Raw genomic sequence first — 23,961 nt, 5'->3', positions numbered from 1 at the left:
CCCAGTTTATTACACACTCGGGAGCCTGTCTTTAGAAAAGTAGTGAAGAAATATATACATGCTTCATAGCAGAGTTGAAAAGCGTGCTGTGTGCCATAATGAAACCTGACATCCTGTTACTGTTGGTAAACAAGCATGAGGTTTCAAAAACTGAATGTAAGCTATCTGGAATTCTTCCATTTTGCAAAGGCTATTCTTCCTTCAGTATAGCAACAGAATGTTCATTATCTAAAATAAGACAACTTGGAAAAGTTTGATATTGACAACAAAACCAAGATTTTTATTAACAAAAAAAATAAGCATTTTTAAAACAAGCATGCATTACATTCTACTGCTTCCCACTGATATTTATCCATTCATCAGGTTAAACTTCTGGGAAATATAAATATGGATCTAAAATCTTAAAAAAAGCACTTAGTATCTATTTACACCAAGATAACTTACAATTAGCAGTTTAAAGGAGCTAACTAAAAACAAGACTAGTATTTTAGAACAAAATAATGTTAGAACAAAATAATGTTTAGTGCTATCATGTTTATATGGGACACATGGGAGTAAGATGTTTCTAATGTAGCTAATTTTTGAAGGAAAAAAAACCCCTATTTTTGACAAAAGAGAAAAAAAAATCCAGTATTTATTTACGTACCTTCTAAAGCAAAATAAATAATCTTTATTTCAAATGTTAGTCTTTATCATAAATTCTCTTATTAAAGTTATGTCTACAAAGATTATCCAACAGGCAGGTCTAGGTGCCCTTTTAGTACCTAGCCCTAGACCTTTTTTTCCCTAGTTGTGCCTACGTTTTCTAGTTTTTCTTTCCATTAGGCAGACTTTGGGTCCCTTCTGTCTAGTTTACAATCTATGATATCCTAAGAAACCCTTCACCTAGCCTCTTAGGGTGTGTGTAAGAATAAAGTAATTGAGGGGGGCCTGCGTGGCTCAGTTGGTTAAACATCTCACTTCAGCTCAGGTCATGATCTCATGGTTTGTGAGTTGGAGCCCCACGTTGGGCTCTGGGTTGACAGCTCAGAGCCTGGAGCCTGCTTCAGATTAGATTCTGTCTCCCTCTCTCTTTGCCCCTCTCCCACTCATGCTCTGTCTCTCTCTCAAAAATAAATAAACATTAAAAAAAAATTAAAAACAAACAAAAAACAAAGTGATTGATTTGGGTGAAAAAAAAAATCTGATCAAGTGCCTCTCTTAGGAGAGTAAAAAACACTTCTATGGAAGGGCACCTGGCTGGCTCAGTCGGTGGAGCATGCAACTCGTAACCTTGGGGTTTTGAGTTCGAGTCCCACGTTGGGGGTAGATATTACTTTAAGAAAAATCTTAAAAAAAAAAAAAAAGGCAGGCCTTTTTTATACACTGGATGGGAAAAGACATTGAGGTTTGAGCTTATTGTCACCAAGGTAACAAGGACATACCTATTTTCCCCTGGTCTACTATGAAAGAATCAAGAGCAAATTTTTAGTAAAATTTAACTGGATAATGAGACCTATCTAGTAAGATTAAATTCACTTCCTCGGCAATTGCATTATTATACGACCAAGAGAAAGTCTTAGAACACACAAAGAGAAATAAAGCTCACACTCCTACTTTTCTCTTGATATGAAAATGGGTTCAGTACACAAATATTAAAATAAGCAAAATACATTTCTGTTAAGCAAACCAAAAAGCATGACTTAAGTTCTGCAGATTCACACTGAAAAGAAAACAAGGCAAAAACAAACACAAAAAGACATCCAGCTCCACAGTATTTTTTTAAATGCCCGTAAGAATTACGTGAGTTTTAAACAAAAGGCAATTAAGACAAAGACTCTCCTCTAAAGGACATTTCCTAGGATTGCTTCTTTTAGTACTTCAAAATGGAGGAGAAAATAAGAATAACTCTGACAAATTAGATCTGATAGTGTCCTTCATGTCCAAGTCTACATTCAGTTGCTCCATTTGCAACTCAATGACCAGACATTTTCTCACAACTTTTTAAAAGATTGTTCCATGAAAGCTCAATGTTCTCTAGTGTTCTTTCTTTCCACAATGCTAAAGGATGAAATGTAGTTTTAGAAAACAAAAAATAAATACAAACACTGTCTTCTCAAATATTTCAATCTTTAATATCAAAACAAAAAACTACAAAGGAAATAAAACAACTTAAAATTTCTCCTCTTATAAAAACTGAAAGTAAGTCAGGAAAAATAATTTCACTGCTAAGCAAAGGTGAAAATAAGAACAAATAACTGAAAAAGAAAGCTACTTAACATAAAAAAATTTTTTTAATCTCTTGGTAGTTCATGATCTTCTGGTACCTATCAAGCTTCTTTAGTAGTTCTCTGCTTTGAATTTAAAAATGAATATACACAAAATGGAAGTGTTTACATGACACCATGTTTCCAAGGATACAACCAAACAGCCGCAAATATGTAAAGGGAGAACCAAACAAGGAAAAGTCAATGTTCAGTAAGTCATAAGATAATATATTTTTATACATTTGCATATGCAAAAGAAGTCTAATTTCTCTGGTGGGTCAAGCTGCTTTTCTGTGAATTTTTATTTTGTGTTCTAAGTAAAATTTGTGCCAGTTTTACAGAATGCAGTCTATTCTTCAAAGGCATGTGGGAGTGAATTAATGTTGGGCATAGTGGGATAACTTCTTCATTCAGCAGAGGTGCATTTTATTTTAGCAGAGGTGTTTTTAGAAACACTATCGATAATTTTAGTTTATAAATTAAAAAACTGTAATATATAGTTTATATAGATTTTTAGTTTAATCTGGCAATTTTTCACCTAACGGGGTCACATTTCCTTGCCCTTTCAAAACATTCACAGGATCACTTTTCCTCACAACCCAGCTAATCTGTATGTAGAAAATATAATCGATTCAATGTCATTTTATGGAAGTTACTAAATGATTATGTTACAAAATAGAAGTTGTGTGAATGAATGGATAAGCAAAAATGGGGAACTAGATGCTTTACAAAGTGCCTAATTACCCACCATCCTCTCTCTCCCCACCTCAGATCTAGTCACAACAATTACTATTTCTCCGTGAATAAAAATAAGTTTGAGTTTCAGAAACCAGTAACAGCAGAAGATGATCCCTGGAATAATGCTGGGCAGTACAGAAAAGGATTAAATGATTACTCAGATGATGCATGTGGTACAAAGTATGCAACATACTTTGAAACTATACCAAATTCAACTTATCTTTTTTGATTACTCTTGCCAATACTTCCTTCTCAGTGTATACTAAATTGAATGATTAGCATTCACTTCTTTGCTCAAGAGCTTAACAAAGTTGGCCAACTTCTATGAAAAAAAGTGGAGACTTCCACTTACATGAAAATTTTTTTTTAAGAAAAGTACTGGGGTGTTTATTACTTAGCCTGCCAAACACTAAATCATCAGGTTATGCATTAATTTATCTTGCATGTTATTAATGGTAATTGTTTGCTAAGTGCTTCAATTATGTTACTGTTACATTGTTAGATTGCAATGTCTCCTAGTTCCAGAGCACATGATGCTCTTTGAGCATTTTAGGCCGTTTGGCTGAAGTCGGAGAATTCACATATTGAGGTAAAATCAATTCTAGACACACTAGATCTGAAATCTGGTCTACACTTACCTGAAGTTCACTAGGGAAGGGGAAGAGAATTGAGGCAGAATATATTCATCATACAGCACTGATGCAACTGAATTTAGATATATTTCATGCATTAAAAGTTCTGCAACTCCAAATACATTCTTAAAAACTAAAGTCTAGCTCAAGTTTACCATTAGATAAAGAATTTCAATACTAGACCAACATATCATTTCCTCATGTGATGTTACAGATCTAAACATAATCCTGTTTTCATTTAGGTTTTCTCTACACTTTACAAGCTTTAAGCAAAAGCCACAAAAAAACATCTTAGTAATGTTATATGTTTGCCAAGTATGTCTGAATAATGCCAACGTAAGAGATGCTTGAGCAAGATCTACATTCTCCAGAATTAAAACAAAACAAAAATAATCAAAAGAAAACAATAAAAAAGAAAAGCACATGAATTTGGGATTGAGGTTGGAATAGGAGACAGTTTCAGACCTGGTTTAATCCTGAGAAAGATGGGTCCTGAGAAGTACTAACAGTCATGCTTCTTTTCCTCTTCCCCACTGGAGATTCTAAACACTAAACAGACAATAGAGGGTGGCAGTGCATCAAACAGTATTGCTTACATTGCAACAATGGCCGGCGCAGACAGGCAACACCGAGGCATTAGAGAAAGAACAGGGTAGCCAAATGCCATCCTTCTTCCACCAAGCACTGTAGCTTCTCAGTTTTCCAAATAAGAATCACATGCTCGAGAACATTTGAATTCTGGAAAATACTCAAGTTTTTAATGCCACTATATTGTGTCACTGCCTGAATCAGGGATAGCAATGGTGACATTTGGCTCTTTAATATTTTCATCAAAAATGGGGAATTTGGCTCTGCAATATTTGGTACCACAATCTGCCCTTCCCCCAAAAAAGATTGTACAGGGGAAAAAAATCTTCAGTAAGGAAGAGGTAGAAGGCATTTAGTCACCTCAAAATTGGTTTTCATAAGCATGCAGGGCTGATTACTGGAAGAGATGAATAAATTCACTAAGATCGGAGTGGTCACTCCTAAATATCAAATTCAGAACAATTTTCCAAGTAAGAAATTTGACTTAAAAAAAAAAAATCAACCTCAAAAGCCCCCCATTTGTTCCCACGAATAGAAAACTACTAGAACAAACTAACCAAAGACTCCAGTCTCATAAAACTGGCATGTTTTTCAAACTACAATACAGAAAGAAAACACTAAAAACCAACTACAGAAACAAAACACTAATCTAAAATGTTCAAGAACAACATTTAGAATTTGAATCTTAGTTAGGTGAAACACTGCACTTCTACCCTAGGGACTCTCTGAATCTATTAACAGCAAGCAGCTCCACAATATTTTTTAGTATCTCTAAAGAGGACACAAGAGCCTAAAAAGGTTTTCATCATGGGGCAAACTGGACATCCTAACACAACTATGTAATTAACAAAGCTATTTTTAAAAGGGGGGCAGGGAGCAAAGAGTTATTATCTAGGTCATCATTTAATTTTAAGACAAAAACCATGTACTGCAATGTCAACATGCAGAACACAGATCACATGAGGATAGTGGGTCTTTATCAGGAAGAAAATAGGGAAGGGGGGGGCTGGGAAATGGCCAAAGATCAGGGTCAAACTAACAGAAATGCCCCAAAAATTAAGACCAGTAAAATTTTTTTCAATTAAACCACCAGGTTTTACAATAACAATTAAGAACCTGGATGCTTCAGAGAGAGAAGCTACATAATATTTAAAAATAAACAAAGATGCAATTTGGGAATGGCAAGGTAAGTTATATGTAGATATACACACCTTTCATTATTTAAAGGTTAGCTTACAAAAAAATTTAAATTCCTAAAACTTGGTCAGACCAACATCAATGTCTCACGCATTAGCAAATAACACCAGTTCTAATGGTAATGGCTACAAGTTGGCATTCATACAGGCAAACAAAGGTAAACATTTATAGCCAGACCTAAAAAACACCAAACACTTCCTAATGACTTAATAAAACAAATGGGAATCTTCCTTCCAAAAACAAAACAAAAAACCCCACAAAAACCAAAAAGCCCCATGTTGTCCTGAAGTTGAGAATTTCTATCAGATCATCAGATCATAACATGCTTAGTGCATTGCCAATGCTGCCTGTCTGCCCGAGCTCAACATTGAATCGATAAATAAAGCAATTCACTCAATAAAACTAATCATTGCAGAAAAATTTCAACACAATTAGTTTCTAACTGCAATCATGCGTCACTAGCTCAAACCCAATCACCCCATACGTTCAACCATTCTGAGACCCCAATGAATACTAGTTTTGTTGTATGAACATTCATTTCACTTGACTATATTTTCCTTTAAAAGGGGGAGAAGGGGTAGAGAATCCACCCAACTTGGCACCCAAGTAAGAAACTGTCAACTACTTTTGAAGCAGGCCCAAAAGTTAACCTTTTGAATACACAAATCCAAGGACTGAAGAATTCTCATTATGATCATGCTCAGTCAGCAAATGTTAACGCCATGGTGACAGATGGGTCAGTGGTCCCCACGCTGGCACAAGCACATATATTGCAAAAACCCACGCTTCAGTGACAAAGGTTAAAATCTGATTTTAGCATTCAGGAAAAAATGTATATGGGGTTTTTTACTATTTCCAACGAATGAAAAATAGATACAACTTTTGAATAGTTAAATAACAGATGATTACATTTCATTAGAAAGCCCTTGGGAATTTTATATTTCCATACAGATAATTAACCTGGGTTGGGTAAGTTGGAAGAAAATTTATTTCAAGTTACTAAGTTAATAAGAGTTAGCTGATTATCCTTTAGCACAATCTTTTAAAGCAATCATCAACAGCAAATACAATTTCCTATGACTTTTTAAAGATTCAAAGTTTACCAAAGCAATTCTTGGAGTTTTTACTCTTTGCTCTTTCATGCAGAGAACATTTGACTAACCTTATTACAGTGACGCCCAATACCCATTAGGAAGTTATCTGGTTTAATGTCTCTGTGTATAAAATTCTTTGTATGCACATATTCAATTCTACTGATCATCTGGAAAAAAGGAGGGGGGGGGAGAGATAATCATGTGATTTGAATTGTAAAAAAAGAAAGCAACACATTATTTCTCAATTATTTCAGTATCTCAATTATTTTTCAAGATCCCAGGTATTAAATTCACAAAAACAGTGCTAGACAAAATTAAATGTAAAGGGCAACCAGGATCCCCATTTATCTCTAGACTGATGAATATCTAAGCATAAACCCGCCCCATTCTTTGGCATGTTCTAGTATTAATGATTATAAATATGACAATCATCTAACCTGACAGAAAGAACTGATGTTTGCAATTTTTAAATTATAAAATAGTAAGTTTAGAATTGTTTCAGTTAGGAAAAGCTAAATCATCAACTTTCCACCCCAATTCTATGCCACCTGAGGTAACCTGTGTTAGAATAGCCTGGCATTATCCATTTCTGTGCTCTTACATACTCAAGACACACATATAATTGGGAACAGAAGGTGTTGACCAACTGAAAGATAGAAGTTGCTACTGTTTTAAATTGGAATGTAAGCATCCTATTCATTTTATTCTTGTTGGCTTGTTTTTAACTAAACAACCCAAACATTCCCAGAAGTCAGTAGCATATACAACATAAACATAACTCATGGGGACATATACATGCTGGGTTTTACTTCTTAGATGCTTTTTGAACTCTCCCATGTTTTTTCTCCACACTTCAGTAATAACATTCAAATCCCATTCAAAAACTGAATAGGAAGCCTGTCATTCCAACAACCTCTTCTTAATTGCTTGGACATTCTGCCAAGTTGAATGGTATAGGTCTTTGGCATTAGGTTCTCCCCGATCATCCCAACTTAAATTATTTCCATTGTTCCCAGTATCTTCCCACTGTAAACAGTAATGTTATTAATATATTTAAATATATCCTTATCTGGGCATCTGGGTGCCTCCGTCAGTTAAGCACCCGACTTCGGCTCAGGTCATGATCTCATGGTTTTTGAGTAGGAGCCTGCATCGGGGTCACTGCTGTCAGCATGCAGAGCCTGCTTTGGATCCTCTGTCCCCGTCTCTCCCTGCCCCTCCTCTGCTCATTCTCTCTCTCAAACCAATTGATTAAACCAATCAATCAATTCTTATCTACTGGTGCTTTTATTCCTATGGACTATAAACCCCATACAATTAATTGTAGGGAGAGTCGGTTGAAGCAGCTATCATTTTGATAGGTGGCATCAGAATGTCTTTCAACACAGGCTCTAACAATTCATTTCCCAGCAGTACTTAAGAATATTCTTCTTCCCACTGGCAAACTTTAATTCTTTCTAAATTCTGTCAATGGCAGGTATTGACCTCACTTCTACTTCCCTAACACTTGGTTTAAAAGTCTTCTCATTTACTATCTTATGAATTATCAATCTATATTCTGTCCATTATTTTTTTGGCTTGTCCTAGTCTTGTCGATTTTAAGAATTCCTTGCACATAACAATCTTTTTATTTACGTTTGTTATGTAAATAATTTTAATTTTAAAAAACTGTCTTGTAACTTTATGGCATCACTTTTAATCCCTTCTGTGTTTTAATTTTCAAATTATCAAATATGTCTAAGTGTCTATAAGATACTTAGAAGCATCTGAAAATGTTTTCAATATCCAAAGACTATTACCTTTCTACCCATATGTTCTTGCTCTTCTCAGTAGTATGTGTCAGGATTCTATTTTTTATTTGTCCCCATTTTCCCTAGAGCTTTTATTACCATACAGATTGTGAACCTTGACAAGTGTCTCTTGAAGCCAAATTTGTAATCTCTAGCTTAAACTATTTATACTCAAGGAAGTAGCTGTATACAATGTCCAAACAGTACTTTTAGTTATAGCAGCAACTTGTACTTTATTAACGGAACTAAAACAAAACATTCAGCCCACTTAATGTACTTATTTGTCCTAACTAACTGATACCCATCATTAAATCAGGATTATTAACTTGTTGGGAAAAGGTTCGGCAAAGATAATAAATGGCACCAACTACTTACCTTCAAGTGTTATTAATGTATCATATACACAGCAAGACTTAGCAGTTACCTCCTTAAACCATTGCTTTCTCGCGACACCCTTCCTTGAACTACTTTTTTTCTATGTTAACAGTGTACCCCATATAGACTTCTATCACAGAAATCTTGAACATCGTATGTTTTCTGTTTCTCTAACTTCTACACTCCTAGAAGAAAGGGACTAGAGTTCTTATTCTTCTTTGCACCCTCCAGTGCTAAGTAAAGCAGCAGCCTCGAATAAATGTTCTCTGTATGAATACCTCTGTGTTACTGAACCTACAGCATATAAACTCTTTTACTAGGATTCACTCATGTTACTTAAAACATAGAAGGAAATAAAAAAACGTTAAAAAAAAAAATTTTATAAATAAACGTTAAAAAAAAAAAAAAAATTTTAGGGGCGCCTGGGTGGCGCAGTCGGTTAAGCGTCCGACTTCAGCCAGGTCACGATCTCGCGGTGCGTGAGTTCGAGCCCCGCGTCAGGCTCTGGGCTGATGGCTCAGAGCCTGGAGCCTGTTTCCGATTCTGTGTCTCCCTCTCTCTCTGCCCCTCCCCCGTTCATGCTCTGTCTCTCTCTGTCCCAAAAATAAATAAACGTTAAAAAAAAAACAACAAAAAAAAAAAACATAGAAGGATTTTTACCTTTCAATGTTTGAATTCTTATCGTACCACAAATAAAACAATGTAATTTGCTAATATTGGTTGAGCCCCTCAGTTTTTATGTTAACCTTACTGGAAATGTCGATGCTGATTACAGAGACTGAACACTATTTTCTAATCCTTTGGTTTTATACTCTTACCATCTCATTTTACTTCAACATCCAATCTAAATTTTAAAAATATTCTCTTCCACAGCACTGAGTTTAACCTGAAACATTTCCATCATTTTCCTGCCCTTGTTTCTTGACCAAAATTTAAAATCATAAATTCCTTGGGGCGCCTGGGTGGCTCAGTCGGTTGAGCGTCCAACTCTCGATTTCGGCTCAGACCATGATCTTACGGTTCCGTTGAGACTGAGCCCCATGTCGGGCTTTCCCCTGACAGCCTGAAGCCTGCTTTCAGATTCTCTCCCTCTCCCCGCCCCACCCCCACCCCTCCTCTACTTACATGTGTACACGTGCTCTCTCTCTCTCAAAAAGATAAACTTAAAAAAAATACTTAAAATTACAAATTCGTTGATATTTACCTATCATCTTTAACCATATTATCCACTACCTGAAGGCTTGTTCCTGATATCATTCCCCCATCTTAAAACTCTTTAAAATCATTTTTCTTATTTTGTTAAGACAAAAAAATAGAAGTTCTGGCTTTATATATATTATATATATATTACACATACATAATATATATACAATATGTAATATATATATTATATATATTACACATACATAATATATATACAATATGTAATATATATATTATATATATGTGTGTATATATATATATTATATATATATTTTTAACAAAGTTTATGTATTTTAAGAGAGGAGAGAACCAGAGTGGAGGGGCAAACAGAGTGGGAGACAAAGGATCCAAAGCGGGCTCTGTGCTGACAGCAGAGAGCCCATTTGGGGGCTCAAACTCCCAGACCATGAGATCATTCATGACCTGAGCTGAAGTCGGATGCTTAATCTACTGAGCTACCCAGGCACCTTGGCTTTAAAACAATTTAACCTTCAGCCAGTGCATGAATTTAATTCATGACATTTTCAAAATTTCCCCGGTTTTGCTTAAATACTAGCAATGGCTGAGAATTCATTACTTCAAGAAACATTTACTTGGTCAAAAATTCTTCCTTAAATTATTTCAGTACTGTTTTCCTCAAAACTATAGCTTTCAGGGGGCGCCTGGGTGGCTCAGTCGGTTAAGTGTCCAACTTCGGCTTAGGTCATGATCTCACAGGTTTGTGAACTCGAGCCCTTGTCAGCAGAGCCTGTTTCAGATCCTGTCCCCCCCCCCCCCCGTGTCCCTCCCCTGCTCATACTCACTCTCAAAAATAAACATTAAAAAAAAGTATTAAAAATTAAAAAAATATATATGTAGCTTTCCTAAGGGCCCCACACATAATGTATAACATCCAATTCACTTATCCAAAACTTCTACATATTTATATTTCCCTCCATATATGCTGAGCCCTTTCAAAAATCTTATAAAGAAACCTGCTATATTCTACACTGAAACAGACTGCATCTGATGTAACAGCTTGAAAAGTACTTTTCTACAGGTGAATAACAAAACGAATATAATCCATTTCTATCCTATGACCACAGGAAAACATCTTTAAGTTGTGTTAGAGAAAAGTACACTTGAGTGAGCACAACCTATATATATACATATATATATATATATATATATATATGTATATATATATATTTTTGCTGAACATAAGATTGACACACAGCATTATACACACTCTGGTTTATGAAAATTTACGTTACAGTTAAATAGTAGTATTCTCAATTTTTATTTTCATCTACATTTCACATACCTGGTCAGCTAACATAAGTACAGTTTTCATTGTGAACCTTCTTGAACAGAAATTGAAGAGGTCTTCGAGGCTGGGTCCGAGAAGATCCATGACTAGCACATTGTAGTCTTTTTCCTGACCATACCACCTAACAAAAGGGGAAAAGAGAGGGCTTTATGAAAAGCTGATTATCATTTAATATCACTAAATTTTCAAAATTCTTAAGCCCTAATAATAGGATAGTTTTTACTTCTCTGGATGCCCGGGTGACTGATTATGGCTCCGGTCATGATCTTGCAGTTCATGGTTAGAGCCCCACATTGGGGCTGCAGTGCAGAACCTGCTTGGGTTTCTCTCTCTCCTTCTCTCTCTCTCTCTCCCCTTCATGTGCATGCTATCTCTCTCAAAAATAAGTAAACATTTAAAAAAAAAAAAAAAGATGGCTTTACTTTTCTAGTTAGGTTCCTCAAAAAGTTAAAAATAGAACTGCCCTATGACCCAACAATTGCACAACTAGGTATTTACCCAAAGGACACAAAAATACTGATTCATGGGGGAAACACCTGCACCCCAATGTTTATAGCACCATTATCAACAATAGCCAAATTATGGAAAGAGCCCAAATGTCCATTGACTGATAAAGACGATGTGTGTGTGTGTTATGTACATATACACACATGCACACTCTCTCTCACACACAATGGAATATTACTCAGCCATCAAAAAGAATGAAAGCTTGCCACTTGCAATGATGTGGACGGAGTTAGAGTGTACTGTGCTAATAATAAGCAAATGACTCAGAGAAAGACAAGTATGATTTCATTCATATGCAGAATTTAAGAAATAAAACAGATGAACATGGGGGAAGGGGGCAAAGAGGGGAGAGGGGAAGACAAGCCATAAGAAACCCTTAACTACAGATAACTGAGGTTGGATGGGATAAACGGATGATGGGTATTAATGGAGGTCACTTGTAATGAGCACTGGGTATTACATGTAAGTGATGAATCATTAAATTCTACTCCTGAAACTAGTATTATACTATATGTTAACTGAGATTTAATAAAAACTTTGGGAAAAAAAGAATTTGCAGGTAACCTTAACCATTTGAATTCTATACCTATCTGCCACTGATTCCTATGACCTTTAGCAAATTCCTTAATCTCATCTGATACTACTTCCTATTTGAAGAAATGAAGGAAACTATACTGGTCTTACAAAGCAAAGATCTCTTTTATTTTAGAACTCCTGTCCCATTTACTACCATGTTGTATTTAATCAATAATTACTTGCTCTTTTTTTAAAAAAGTAGTCACATTTTTGCTTAATTACAGAAAATAACCAGTATTACAACAAAGATGACATTTGCTTTTAATTGGAGCCCTGTTTTAATTATCCAATGCTTTATTACTGTGGATAAATATACAATTTGTCTCCAAAAACTCCAGGAATATCTACTTTTAATTTTAGAGATTCCAAGGGCTAGGAATCACTATAATAAATGATTTCAAGTTCCTATATGCCTGTATTTCTGGTAAGGGTACCTTCCTAAAAATAAGCACTACCATTTAAATTTTAAACTTCTCTAGATTATTAATTCTGCTTGAAAAGAAAATTGGCCAGTATAAAAGAAAATTTTTTAAGAACAAGTTATTTTACAACTACACTGGAATAATTTCTTCGTTAACTCCAATAAAAACTGATACCACACAGATTAGGAGCCCGGAACAGTCTACTACTTATCTAAAAGCTACTTACTCAGTTCCTACCGTCACCTCCATGTTTCCCACTTCTATCTTTTTTTAATGTTTATTTATTTTTGAAAGAAAGAGAGGTGGGGGGGGCAGAGAGAGGGAGACAAAGAATCCAAGCAGGCTCCATGCTGTCAGCACAAAGCCTGATGCTGAGCTCAAATTCACGAACCGAACCGAACCACGAGATCATGACCTGAATGGAAGTCGGGACGCTTAACCAACTGAGCCACCCAGGCGCCCCTCCACTTCTATTCTGAACTAGCTTCTAACTCTCTACTTTCAATTTCAAAATCTTAATACCCAGATACCAAAGAAGTCTTCCTTAAGTAGTCTGTTCCACACTGGTCTCCTATTTCACAGAATTCCCATAGCTACTGGGATACTACTTATATCCACAATCAAACCCTTTGACAATACAATATCATGGTGCCTTTTTTATGTGAGTATAATATACGTTGCTAGTAAGTACACTATGATAAAGTGATGTACACAAAACAACGTAGGTACTCAAATACCTATTAAAAAAAAGAACTGATTTGATTTGGACCTTATTCTTACTAAGTTTCAAAACATGAAAAAAAAAAACCAAGCAATATAATAGATGAAAAGTTAAAAAAAAAAAAGTGCAGGAGTCTCATTTTCCATTGGTTTCAAATCAATGCCTTCAGACTCAGTGTTGCCTGAACAATCAATGAAGTAGACTGAAGGTATATAACCATTTAGAACACAAAAAAAATCTACCTTAAGGTCTGAAGAAGATGCTTAGAGAAGGCGAAGTCCACCCCTTTGCTCTCATGTCCCTTCCTCCAAAACCAATATCTAAACTAAACCTAGTTAAAAAATTAAGACAATAAAAAGCAGAAGTGTAAGAAAATACATGCACAAGTCACAGAGGCTGACAAAAAAAAAAAAAATGCCTAAATAATTCAGAAAACCAAAAGATCAATAAGAATTAAATCCTTCCAAAGGAATCTTGTGAAATAGTCTGTTACCAGTTAGATCCTGACAAAGGGATAATATTTTGATAGGGAAGGTAGAAAAGGGCATCCTAGGCATGGGCAAGAAGAGAGACAAGGACATGGCGACAAGTTAGAAGTGTTATAGTTGGAGGGTTGAAGCTAGGGTTTTCTTTTCTCTGAGAAATCTCTTTATGAAAATAAAAAAACCCTTAGAAAATAAAATGACGAACATTTTTTTTTAAGTTTATTTAGAGAGAGAGAGAGAGAGAGAGAGAGGGAGAGAGGGAGAGAGGGAGAGAGGGAGAGAGAGAGAGAAAGACAATCCTAAGCAGGCTCTGCACTGTCAGCATGGAACCTGACATGGGGCTCAAACCCACTCGAACCATGAGATCATTACCTGAGCCAAAGTCAAGAGTCTGACGCTTTAACCAACTGAGCCACCCAGGCGCCCCATGAAATAGGTATTGCTACAATACCTAAGGACTTCCAAGAACTATAAATCAGTATAACTATCATAAGTATTCAGTTCAGCTTAAAGCAACCAAATACGTTCTATCTCTACGCCTAGGATAGTTAATAACAGAAAACTTGTTTCATGTAGGTCTTCCCCTTTAAACTATTAGTTTGATTGGTGTGATGGTTAATCTTATGCATCAAATTGACTGGACTAAGGGATGCTGGGATAGCTGGTAAACATTATTTTGGGGTGTCTGTGAGGGTGTCTCCAGAGATTAGCATCTGAATCAAGATTAGCATTTGAATAATAGAGTAAGTAGAGATCACCTTTCCTAAAGTGGAAGCCTTGAATAAAAAAGGGAATAAAACTAAGGCAGAGGAAGGGAAAATTCACTCTGTCAGAGCTGGGACTTCTACCCTTGGATGTCCATGCCTATGGTTCTTGGGCCTTTAGGCTTGGGACCAAACTACACCGCTGGTTTTCCTGGGCCTCCCAGCTTGCACACCGCAAACTATGGTACTGCTTTGCTTCCACAGGTGTGAGCCAATGCCTCATAATAAATATTTCTGTATATCTATATATAATCCAGTGGTTCTCTTTTCTGGAGAATCCAGACTAATACAACATGGGCAGCCACTGTATTTGTCCTGTTCAGAACTCTACATTTCCAGTATCCAGCACAATGCCTTGCCCGCAGGGAATGCTCAGTAACATTTGCTGAACTAAAGAATGAAAAGCCATATAACAGGCTCTAACAGGCTAAGGAGTGCTTGATGTGGCAGATGAGGAAAACAAAACAAGGAATACAAAAACACTCTGTACTGCAAGTATAAAATCATCAGGAAGACTCTACTCATCTTTGATTCAAATTAACAAAGTAATTACAAAAGTTTAAAAGTTACATTCAGGGCGCCTGGGTGGCTCAGTCAGTTAAGCGTCCAACTCTTGATTCCAGCTCAGGTCATGAACTCAGTTTGGGAGTTCTAGCCCCATTTCAGCTGAGCGTGGAGCCTGCTTGGAATTCTCGCTCTCAGGCTTTCTTCGCCCCTCTTCTTCCCCCACTTGGAGGCGGGTCTCTTGCGCACACGTTCTCTCTCCCCACCCCCCCCCAAAATAAATAGGGGCCCTGGTGTGGCTCAGTTAAGTTTCCGACTCTTGGTTTCGACCCAGGTCATGATCTCATGGTTCAGGAGTTCAAGCCCCACGTCGGGCTCCACACTAAGAATGTTGAAACCTGCATCTCTCTCCCCTTCTCTCCAGCTCTCGCTCTCTATCCCTCTCTCTCTCAAAATAAATAAACTTAAAAAATAAAAATTAAAAAAAAAAAAAATATATATATATACATAAATAGATATTTAAACGTGATATTCTTAACTGGTACAGGTCTGTTCCTGTGCCTTTTACCTTCCCATCTTCAGGTCAATAATCTCAAGGTCTCAAAGTCTTTACTGAACACTAAAAAGTATGAGTGTCGAATCAGTGCTGTAAGATAGCATCTCCAGTCTCAAGATATGGTCTATCAAACTTATTTTCTTGCCAACTTACCATCATCCAATCTTTATGTTCCTTTTTGTGAGGGTAGAAAGTAAGATCTAATCTATGGATGGTATACCTGGGTGCTTGCTCAGTTGGTTAAGCATCCGACTTTGGCTCACGTCATATTTCACGGTTCATGGGTTCCAGCCCCGCATCAGGTTCTGTGCTGACAGCTCAGAGCCCGGTGCCTGCATCAGATTCTGTGTTTCCCTCTCTCTCTGCCCCTTCCCTGCTCATACTCTCTCTCTCGAAAATAAACAAACATTAAAAAAGTTAAGAGAGAGAGAGAAAGAAAAGGAAGGAAGGAAGGAAGGAAGGAAGGAAGGAAGGAAGGAAGGATGGATGGATGGATCTGGTCTAGTACAATCTTTCTGATTCCCCTCCCCACAACCCTAAATTACCAGACTCTAACAGAGGGGCACTCTCAACCACAACACAACCCCGCTATTCTCCATTTAAATACAAGAGTCTCAAATCCTTCTGGTAGTGTGTTCGTTTGATTACTTCTGGAAGCTGCAGGCATCTGTGAACTTGAGTCAGATGCTGTAACTTCTAACCTAAAACTGTCAGTACTTATTAAGCTCCATCTTATTAATGGCATTCATCACGAAAACAGAACCAATAATGCAAGACAGGTTCGACTACATTCTCATTCATGGTAACTCTTCAGCCCTTTCTGAAACAGAACTAGACACAGAACTAAATACGGGTTACCTCTTGGTTTTCTATTAATTCTCAATAAACAAGATTGCTGTATAATTCTCATTCTCCTTAAGCTTCCCTGGCCATAAATGCTCTGTAGATTTGTAGCCTTTATTTTATTTTTAATACAAGACACCTAGAATTTAATGACCTGCCACCAAAAATGTAAGAGCATCCATCTATTCCTTCTCTTGCAATTTCACATTTAAAATGCAATCCAGATTTTAAAAGGCTAGCAACACGTAATTTTTATCCATAATCCTTTGGATTTATAACTTGCAGAAATACCTCTAAAATGGTTTGAGATCCAGGGCATTTTCACTAGAGAAAAGACACTCAATACCATTTGGCTACTGTAGGAAACTGAGGAATCAGGTTTAAGAAAGAAAACACTCGGAATACACAGAACTACAAACACACACACAGATTAGATAGATTTCTCCATACTGGCAACTTACTTAGACATGAAGTAACTAAAGTTTTAGCTGTAGGGATGGCAATCAAAGTAGTAACTGATAATATGATGATCTCAAGAAATTTTAGATATTAATTCAATCTTTCAGTTCTTAGAACTGCTCAACCTTTTTTAACTGGCTGATTTTCCCACCTTTACAGTCTCACAAGCCTGGGGAGGGCAGTAATAAACATGGAACTAACTGGGAATTAAACAAGGCTAAAAAGGGAAAAGAAAATAAATATTGGGGGGAAAAAAAGGAAATACTGGAAATCTACCAAATGAATGACCAACCTTGCATTAAATGTTATTCAGCCACAATGACAAAGAACTTGTCCAAACAAGTTGGAGAATGGAGGTGGAACAACTCGTTCTATACCAAAATTTTTAAAACTTTTTGGTGCTGCGGAGCTCCCACCTTTGCTCGTCTGACAGTCTATGGACTCCTCAGAATATTTTAAATGCAGAAAATACACAGCATTAAAAAGGAAAATTACGGGGAAATTTCACTACAATGAAAGTACTTAAATTTGATACAGTAATGTATCTTTATTAATGCATTAAATAATGATATATGGGCAAATCTAATTAATACTATAATTCTGAAGCAGCAATGACTGTAAACAATATTCTGAGATTTCTGCAACAATAATGTGTTATGGAAATATGGTGATAAAGCCGTAAGGCACTGCTAAAGATAGTGGAGATTTCTTGCCTACATTTATAATAGAAATAGATCTTCCCCAATTTACCATGGGGTTATGTCCTGATAAACCCATCACAAGTTGAAAATATCCTACGTCAAAAATACACCTAATACACATAATATACCGAATACCATAACTTAGCCTAGCCTACCTTAAACGTACTTAGAATGCTTAAGTTTAGCCTAGAGCTGGGCAAAATCCTCTAACACAAAACCTATTTTACAATAAAGTATTCAACAGCTCATGTCATTTGTTAAGTACTGTATGGAAAGGGGAAACAGAACGGTTGCAGGAGTATAAACAGTTGTAAATGTACCAGGTGTTTATCCTCATGAGCACCTAGCCGACTTGGAGCTACCTCATTGCTGCTGTCCAGCAACCTCCCGAGAGAGTCATACCACATACTGCGAGCTTGGGGAAAGATCAAAACTCAAAAATTCAAAGTATGGTTTCTACTGAATGCGTATCACTCTTACACTACCGTAAAGTCTAAAAATCATAAGTCAGTCAAACGATCTGATGTCTGGGACCATCTCACTAGATTCGGTTAGAAGTTCGTGAGAATAAAGATGTCATTGTTTCCCCTAGCTACCACTTGAGAGGGTAGAATGAGGAATATCTGTACCAGATTAAGAATCCCTGTTTCAAAACCATTTTGGGTTCTTTTAAATTTTATTAGGTTTTTTATTTTAATTCTAGTATAGTTAACATGCAGTGTTTTAGTTGGTTCAGGTGTACAATACAGTGATTCAACAATTCTATACACTGTCAATGCTCATCGTAAGTGTACTCTTTAATTCCCATCACTTGTTTCACCTGTTCCCCTCTTCCTCAAAACCCAATTTTTAAGGTAAAGACACCGCAGAGTAAGATCTGAAAAGTTGGGCATGAAATGTATGTTGTGCTCAGCAATACTACTGTCAACTAAGACGCTTTTGTTCTCCATCCTAACCCTTCTAACTGCTACTACTAATCCCTTGCAGACAATATCGTCCCCAAGATCCTTGAATTAATTCTATAAAATTTTCGTATTTCTCAGTCTCCTTGTTCCCTGCCCTTTGCTTTCAAAGATGCATAAATGTTCCTTAACCCAAAAAACTATAAAAACACAAAACCAAAAAATGTGCTTTGGTACATATCATTCATTACCCAGTACTAAAGGTACCATTTACTGATACAAGCAGTATTTATGGTATCTAACAAGACAAAACCAAATATAATTCCTGCTTTCATAGCTTACAGCAGTGTGTGTATGCAAATAAATAAGTAACACATTTGATGGAGAGCCCAGTGCTGAGAGGGCCCCAATTATGGCAACCCAATCTATCTTTTCTGACAAGCATTTTCCGACAAGCATGGTTGATCCCTGAAGTGTAAAATGGCTGATGGCCAGGTAAAGAGATGGATGGGAGTTAGGAGGGTGCCTGAAGTTTGGTATTCACAACAAACTGGAAGTAGCCAGCATGGTTGGGACACAGTGAAACAAGGTCACCTTTTTTCTTGCTTACCAGTTAACTTGTTGAAAACCTAGTTTCCATCTGCCATCTCACTCTCATTTTTTTTCTCGATTCCCAGCAAAATAGTTATCATTCTCACCATACTACCCAGAATTATATTTCAAAGATCACAAATGGGGGTGGCCTGGGTGGCTCAGTTGGTTGGATATCTGACTCTTGGTTTTGGCTCAGGTCATGATCTCATGGGTTCATGGGTTGAAGCCCCAACGCTGGGTTCTAGGCTGGCAGAGCCTGCTTGGGATTCTTTCTCTCCCTCTCTCTCTGCCCCTCCCCTACTCATACTTGCTCACTCTCTCACTCTAAATAAATGAACTTAAAGAAAAAAAAAGATCACAAATGATCTGATTTCTGTCAGTCCTTACTGTCACTGCTCTAATATCGGTAGTAGTATTACTGGAAGACAGCATGTGGAGAAGTGGACAATATACCTACAGCTTTCATAATACCAATTATAAAGGCTTTATCAAATTTTTAAAAGAGCATTCTAAGTAGAAACAAAGTAGATCAGTGGTTGTCTAGGGCTGACAGGACACGGCCAGTGATTGTTAGTTAATGGGTTCAAGTTTCTTTTGGGGATGATGAAAATATTCTAAAATCAGATTATGGTGATGGTTGCACAACTCTGTACATACACTAAAAACCAATCGACTGTACACTTGAAATAGGTGATTTATGTATGTAAATTACCTCCTTAAAGGTTCTTTCTCCAGGGGTATCTGGCTGGCTCAGTCAGTAGAGCATGAGACTCTTGATCTCCAGGCTGTGGGTTCAGGTCCCCACACTGGGTGTAGAAATTACTTAAAATCTTTTAAAAAAAAGTTTTTCCCCCAAATCTGTTCCTCCAATGTCTGATTCAATACTTATTAAGCACCTACTATGTATCTGAAACTGCAGGCATCTTTAACAAGCTCTGTAAGTAATAATTATGTATGGTTCAGGGTACTATTGTGGGCTAATACTCAAAATACCATCCCTTTGATGTTAAGGAAACATATCCACACTGAGATTTATACATTTCCTCTTAATTTTCAGCAAGAGAGACAAATTCACAACTATATGCCAAATGCATGGCATATGCTCAAAAAGAATGGAAGTCTCACAAAATTTGTCTCTAACTGAAATGTGTCCAGTATTTTAAACTATGCCTGGCACATAGTAGGTACTCATATGTTTCTTGACTGAAAGAAATTCTTGCTTATCCTCTAGAAAATACTGTAGGAGGTGTTGTGAAATTTATTCAGTTCACCAAGACACTTTTGAACATTTGAGCTTTCATTAGAAGAGTAGAAGCTAACCTTACTCTGTTCTTTAAGAGGGATACAACGTTACTCTGTTCTTTAAAAGGGATACAAAGTATTAATATCATGGAGGTTCGAAATGGGAACACCAGGATTTCAGTAAGTGGAACTCTCTGGTAAGAATAATTATAACTGGGTGCCTGGGTGACTGAGTCAGTTAAGAGCTGGACTCCCGATTCGGGCTCAGGTCATGATCTCATGGTTCGTGGGTTCGAGCCCCACCATCAGGCTCTGCACTTACCGATGTGGAGCTTGCTTGGGATTCTCTCCCCCCTCCCCCCCACCCCCCCTCTCCCCCACTCACTCTCTCAAAATAAATAAACTACAAAGATTCTCTCTCTCTCTCTCTCCCTGTCCCCCCCCCACTTGCTCTTAAACAAACAACAACAAAAAAGAATAATTGTCATCAAGTGCAAACAGCCAAAAAGGAAACAATCTGACCTCAATACATAATGAACAGCAGAGTAAAGGAAAGGAAAAGAAGGGTATTTATGTAAAGGTATAAACTCCAGTCTGCTTAGGAGAATTTCATTAATTTAGTTGTTACCAAGAACAATGTATTAGACACTTCTAATACAACTAAAAGACCTGGAAACTGACACTTAAAACTTTCAATAATTTCATGCTATTACCTTCCAACAAGCAGGTTATAATCAGATCTTACACTCTCCTTTCTGTGAAAGTCACATTAAGGACAGAATAGTCTGGCAGTCCAGGCAAATACAACAGATGAAATACTTAGAGTAGCTTCCAGGTGAGGTGAAATATAGTAAACCTCAATTTCAGGTTAATTTGCACATCTCTCCACTATACACTTAATGAAGGCACAAATGAACAAATGAAACGTATGGATGACCTATACGATGTGTGCTTAGCCACTGTCACCATCTTGTCCCCCTTAAAAATCCTCCAGTACAAAAGTTGCAAAGTCCTTATGTTGATCTAGAACCAAAAGAAATTGCAAAAGGCCAACACCACTAAGAAATACTAAGAGATGTTAATAGATACTTAACTTGATAAATGTCCACAACAGCAAGACTTCACTGTGAAATTCACGGACATTAGCATTTAATAACATGGTAGTAGTTTTACATACCATTCAAAGCTGAAGGAACTAGTACAATCACATTTCCATTTGTAAATTGGCAGCCAGCTACAGAGTTCAGCTGAATACTGAAGAAATACTAAGTACTACAGAGATGATAAATACTCCCACTAGGAGCTATGCATGCATCAGGTATTCCTGAAGTTTTATAAATGTGTAGAAGCAAACTTTCTACAGGGTTCCATTAAAAAAGGAAATGCACATAAATAAAATAAAAGCAGAATTTCATTATTATGAATCATTAGTGCCTTTTTTACCCAACACTATTCTAAGAAACGTAAAAGATACCTCAGTCAGCGAGACATGGTTCTTTCCCTCCAGAAATTTCTAGAATGCTTTCTTGTGGAATGTATCTGAGACATGTGAGTACAAAAATGATTTCAAATACTGGTGTTAGATACTTTTCAGAAATCAAAGCATTTGATTGTATGGGATTACAGTGTATTTTCCAGTGCCATGTTTCTTAGTATAGGATTTCCTGAATTAACCCAATTCACAGGAGGAGGTAAATAAGTCTTATCAAATTGTAGTTCTAGAAAGATGGGACTTGGTGGGTTGTGAGCAGGGAAGCACTATAACCTTGAAATATGGTGCAGTAAAATGGTTCCAAAAACTCTGTTGCACATCAGAATCACCTGGGGAGCTTTTAAAACTCTTGATGCGTAAGGCATACCCCCCAACCCAATAAATCAAAACATGTAAGTGGTGCCTGGGTGGCTCAGTCTACTAAGCATTAGACTTTTAAGATTTCAGCTCAGGTCATGATTTCACAGTTCAAGAGTGTGAGCCCCGCATTAGGCTCTGCACTGGTAGTATAGAGCCCGCTTGGGATTCTCTCTCTCTCAAAATAAATAAACTTAAAAAAAAATTTTAAAATAAAGAAATAAAACAAAATATGTAAGGTTAGGAGCTAAGTGTCAATTTTTTTTTTTAAAGCTCTCCATGTAACTCCAATGTGCAGCAAAGTTTGGGAACCAATGGCACAGTCTGAAGAGGCAGTAAGATCTATTTAAACAACACATTAGCTGTGTGACTTTAGGCAAATTAACCCCTCACTCTCACACTTTGTACGAAACCCCCATTACAGGACTGTTGTAATGACACAGACCATGTACAACGTCCAAACAGTCGATTCTACTTTTCTTTCTTGCACACAGATGGAAAAGGAATGTTTAGCCAAACTGAATTCAACAAACTACCCAGTTGTTTCAGTAGTATGTATCAACATCATAAATTAAGACAACTACGTATTAAAGTTAGAGAAAATTATTGCATCAGAGAATAGAAGAGCCGTATTTTAGCCTACTAATCCCATCAATTTATACAATGCATTAGAAAACTTCTTAAGACCTAGTTAATCCTACAAAATCGCTTTTATAAATGAAAGCTGACATTACAAATTTTAGAATTCATTCTAGGTTTAAACCTAGATGACATCACAGACAGATCTCTAACTCTTGACTCTCATATAGTGCTCTTTCCATTTTTTTTACATTGAGGATCAGAATGTACTCTACAGCTAAATCTTTTTGTACAATACTGCCAAGGTCCCCATTAAAACATATCCCACCGAGGACTTTCAGAAAAGGAAGAAGCAGTATTCTGGTTCCTCTAAGGAGAATAAGGCTAAGATCTCAGTTGCCACTCACTGTTCATCACTCCCACCCGATTATTTCATTAGACAAGTTGTACAGCATACTTCGTGGTGCTAAAAAGATTACTAACCTGTAGTCTTGCATGTGGACAAATCAACATCATATTCAGAAAAAAACTGTAAAAATAATCCAAAAGACCAACTTAAAAAAAAAAAAAAAAAACCTACCCTGTCACAAAATGTAGTTTACCAAGGATTAGCAGTATTAAAAAAAAAAAAATCAGGGGTGTCTGGGTGGCTCAGTGGGTTACGTGTCCAACTCTTGGTTTTGTTGGCTCAAGTCATGATCTCATGGTTTGTGGGATCAAGCCCCGGCTCAGGCTCCGTGCTGACAGCACGGAGCCTGCTTGGGATTCTCTCTCTCCTCTCTCTGCCCTTCCCCCCACTCTCCCTGTCTCAAAATAAATAAACATTAAACAAATGTTTTAAAAAAATCAAATATGCTTTATCTCAATAGGGAGTGTGGGTTATACCAGCGTATACATTTGTCAAAACTCATTTGATGGCACATTAAAAGCTATGCATTTTACTGTATATAAATTACATTTCATTTTAAGTTACATCTCAGTTTTTAAAAAAATCATTAAAACATGCATTAGTCCATGTTATGTGATTACTGATCATTTAAATTTCAAGCCACCTGATATTGTTTTGGAAACAAAAACAGTGACAA

The 23,961-nt window shown here is 36.7% G+C and overlaps 1 protein-coding gene across 3 annotated transcripts in view; it reads right to left on the bottom strand.

Annotated features, from left to right (window-relative positions):
- Nucleotides 1-23,961, bottom strand: part of CSNK1A1 (casein kinase 1 alpha 1) — a 47,947-nt gene that overhangs the window by 17,347 nt on the left and 6,639 nt on the right. For all 3 annotated transcript variants that reach the window (XR_006964564.1, XM_047092486.1, XM_047092481.1), the window contains exons 3-4: nt 11,167-11,293; nt 6,564-6,662 (exon numbers count right to left, since the gene is read on the bottom strand). Coding sequence is in view for 2 of the 3 variants with exons in the window: in XM_047092486.1 (XP_046948442.1) it covers nt 6,564-6,662; nt 11,167-11,293 (226 nt within the window). In the remaining variant the exon portion in view is untranslated. The remainder of the gene's footprint in view (nt 1-6,563; nt 6,663-11,166; nt 11,294-23,961) is intronic.

This window comes from Lynx rufus, unplaced genomic scaffold (genome assembly GCF_022079265.1).
Source record: "Lynx rufus isolate CCGP_SWC_20201006 ecotype Redwood Valley unplaced genomic scaffold, mLynRuf1.p SCAF_1, whole genome shotgun sequence".
NCBI classification, from domain to species: domain Eukaryota; kingdom Metazoa; phylum Chordata; class Mammalia; order Carnivora; family Felidae; genus Lynx; species Lynx rufus.
The sequence above is the reverse complement of the archived record's forward strand: the minus strand, read 5'-3'. Positions and strand labels throughout refer to the sequence as shown.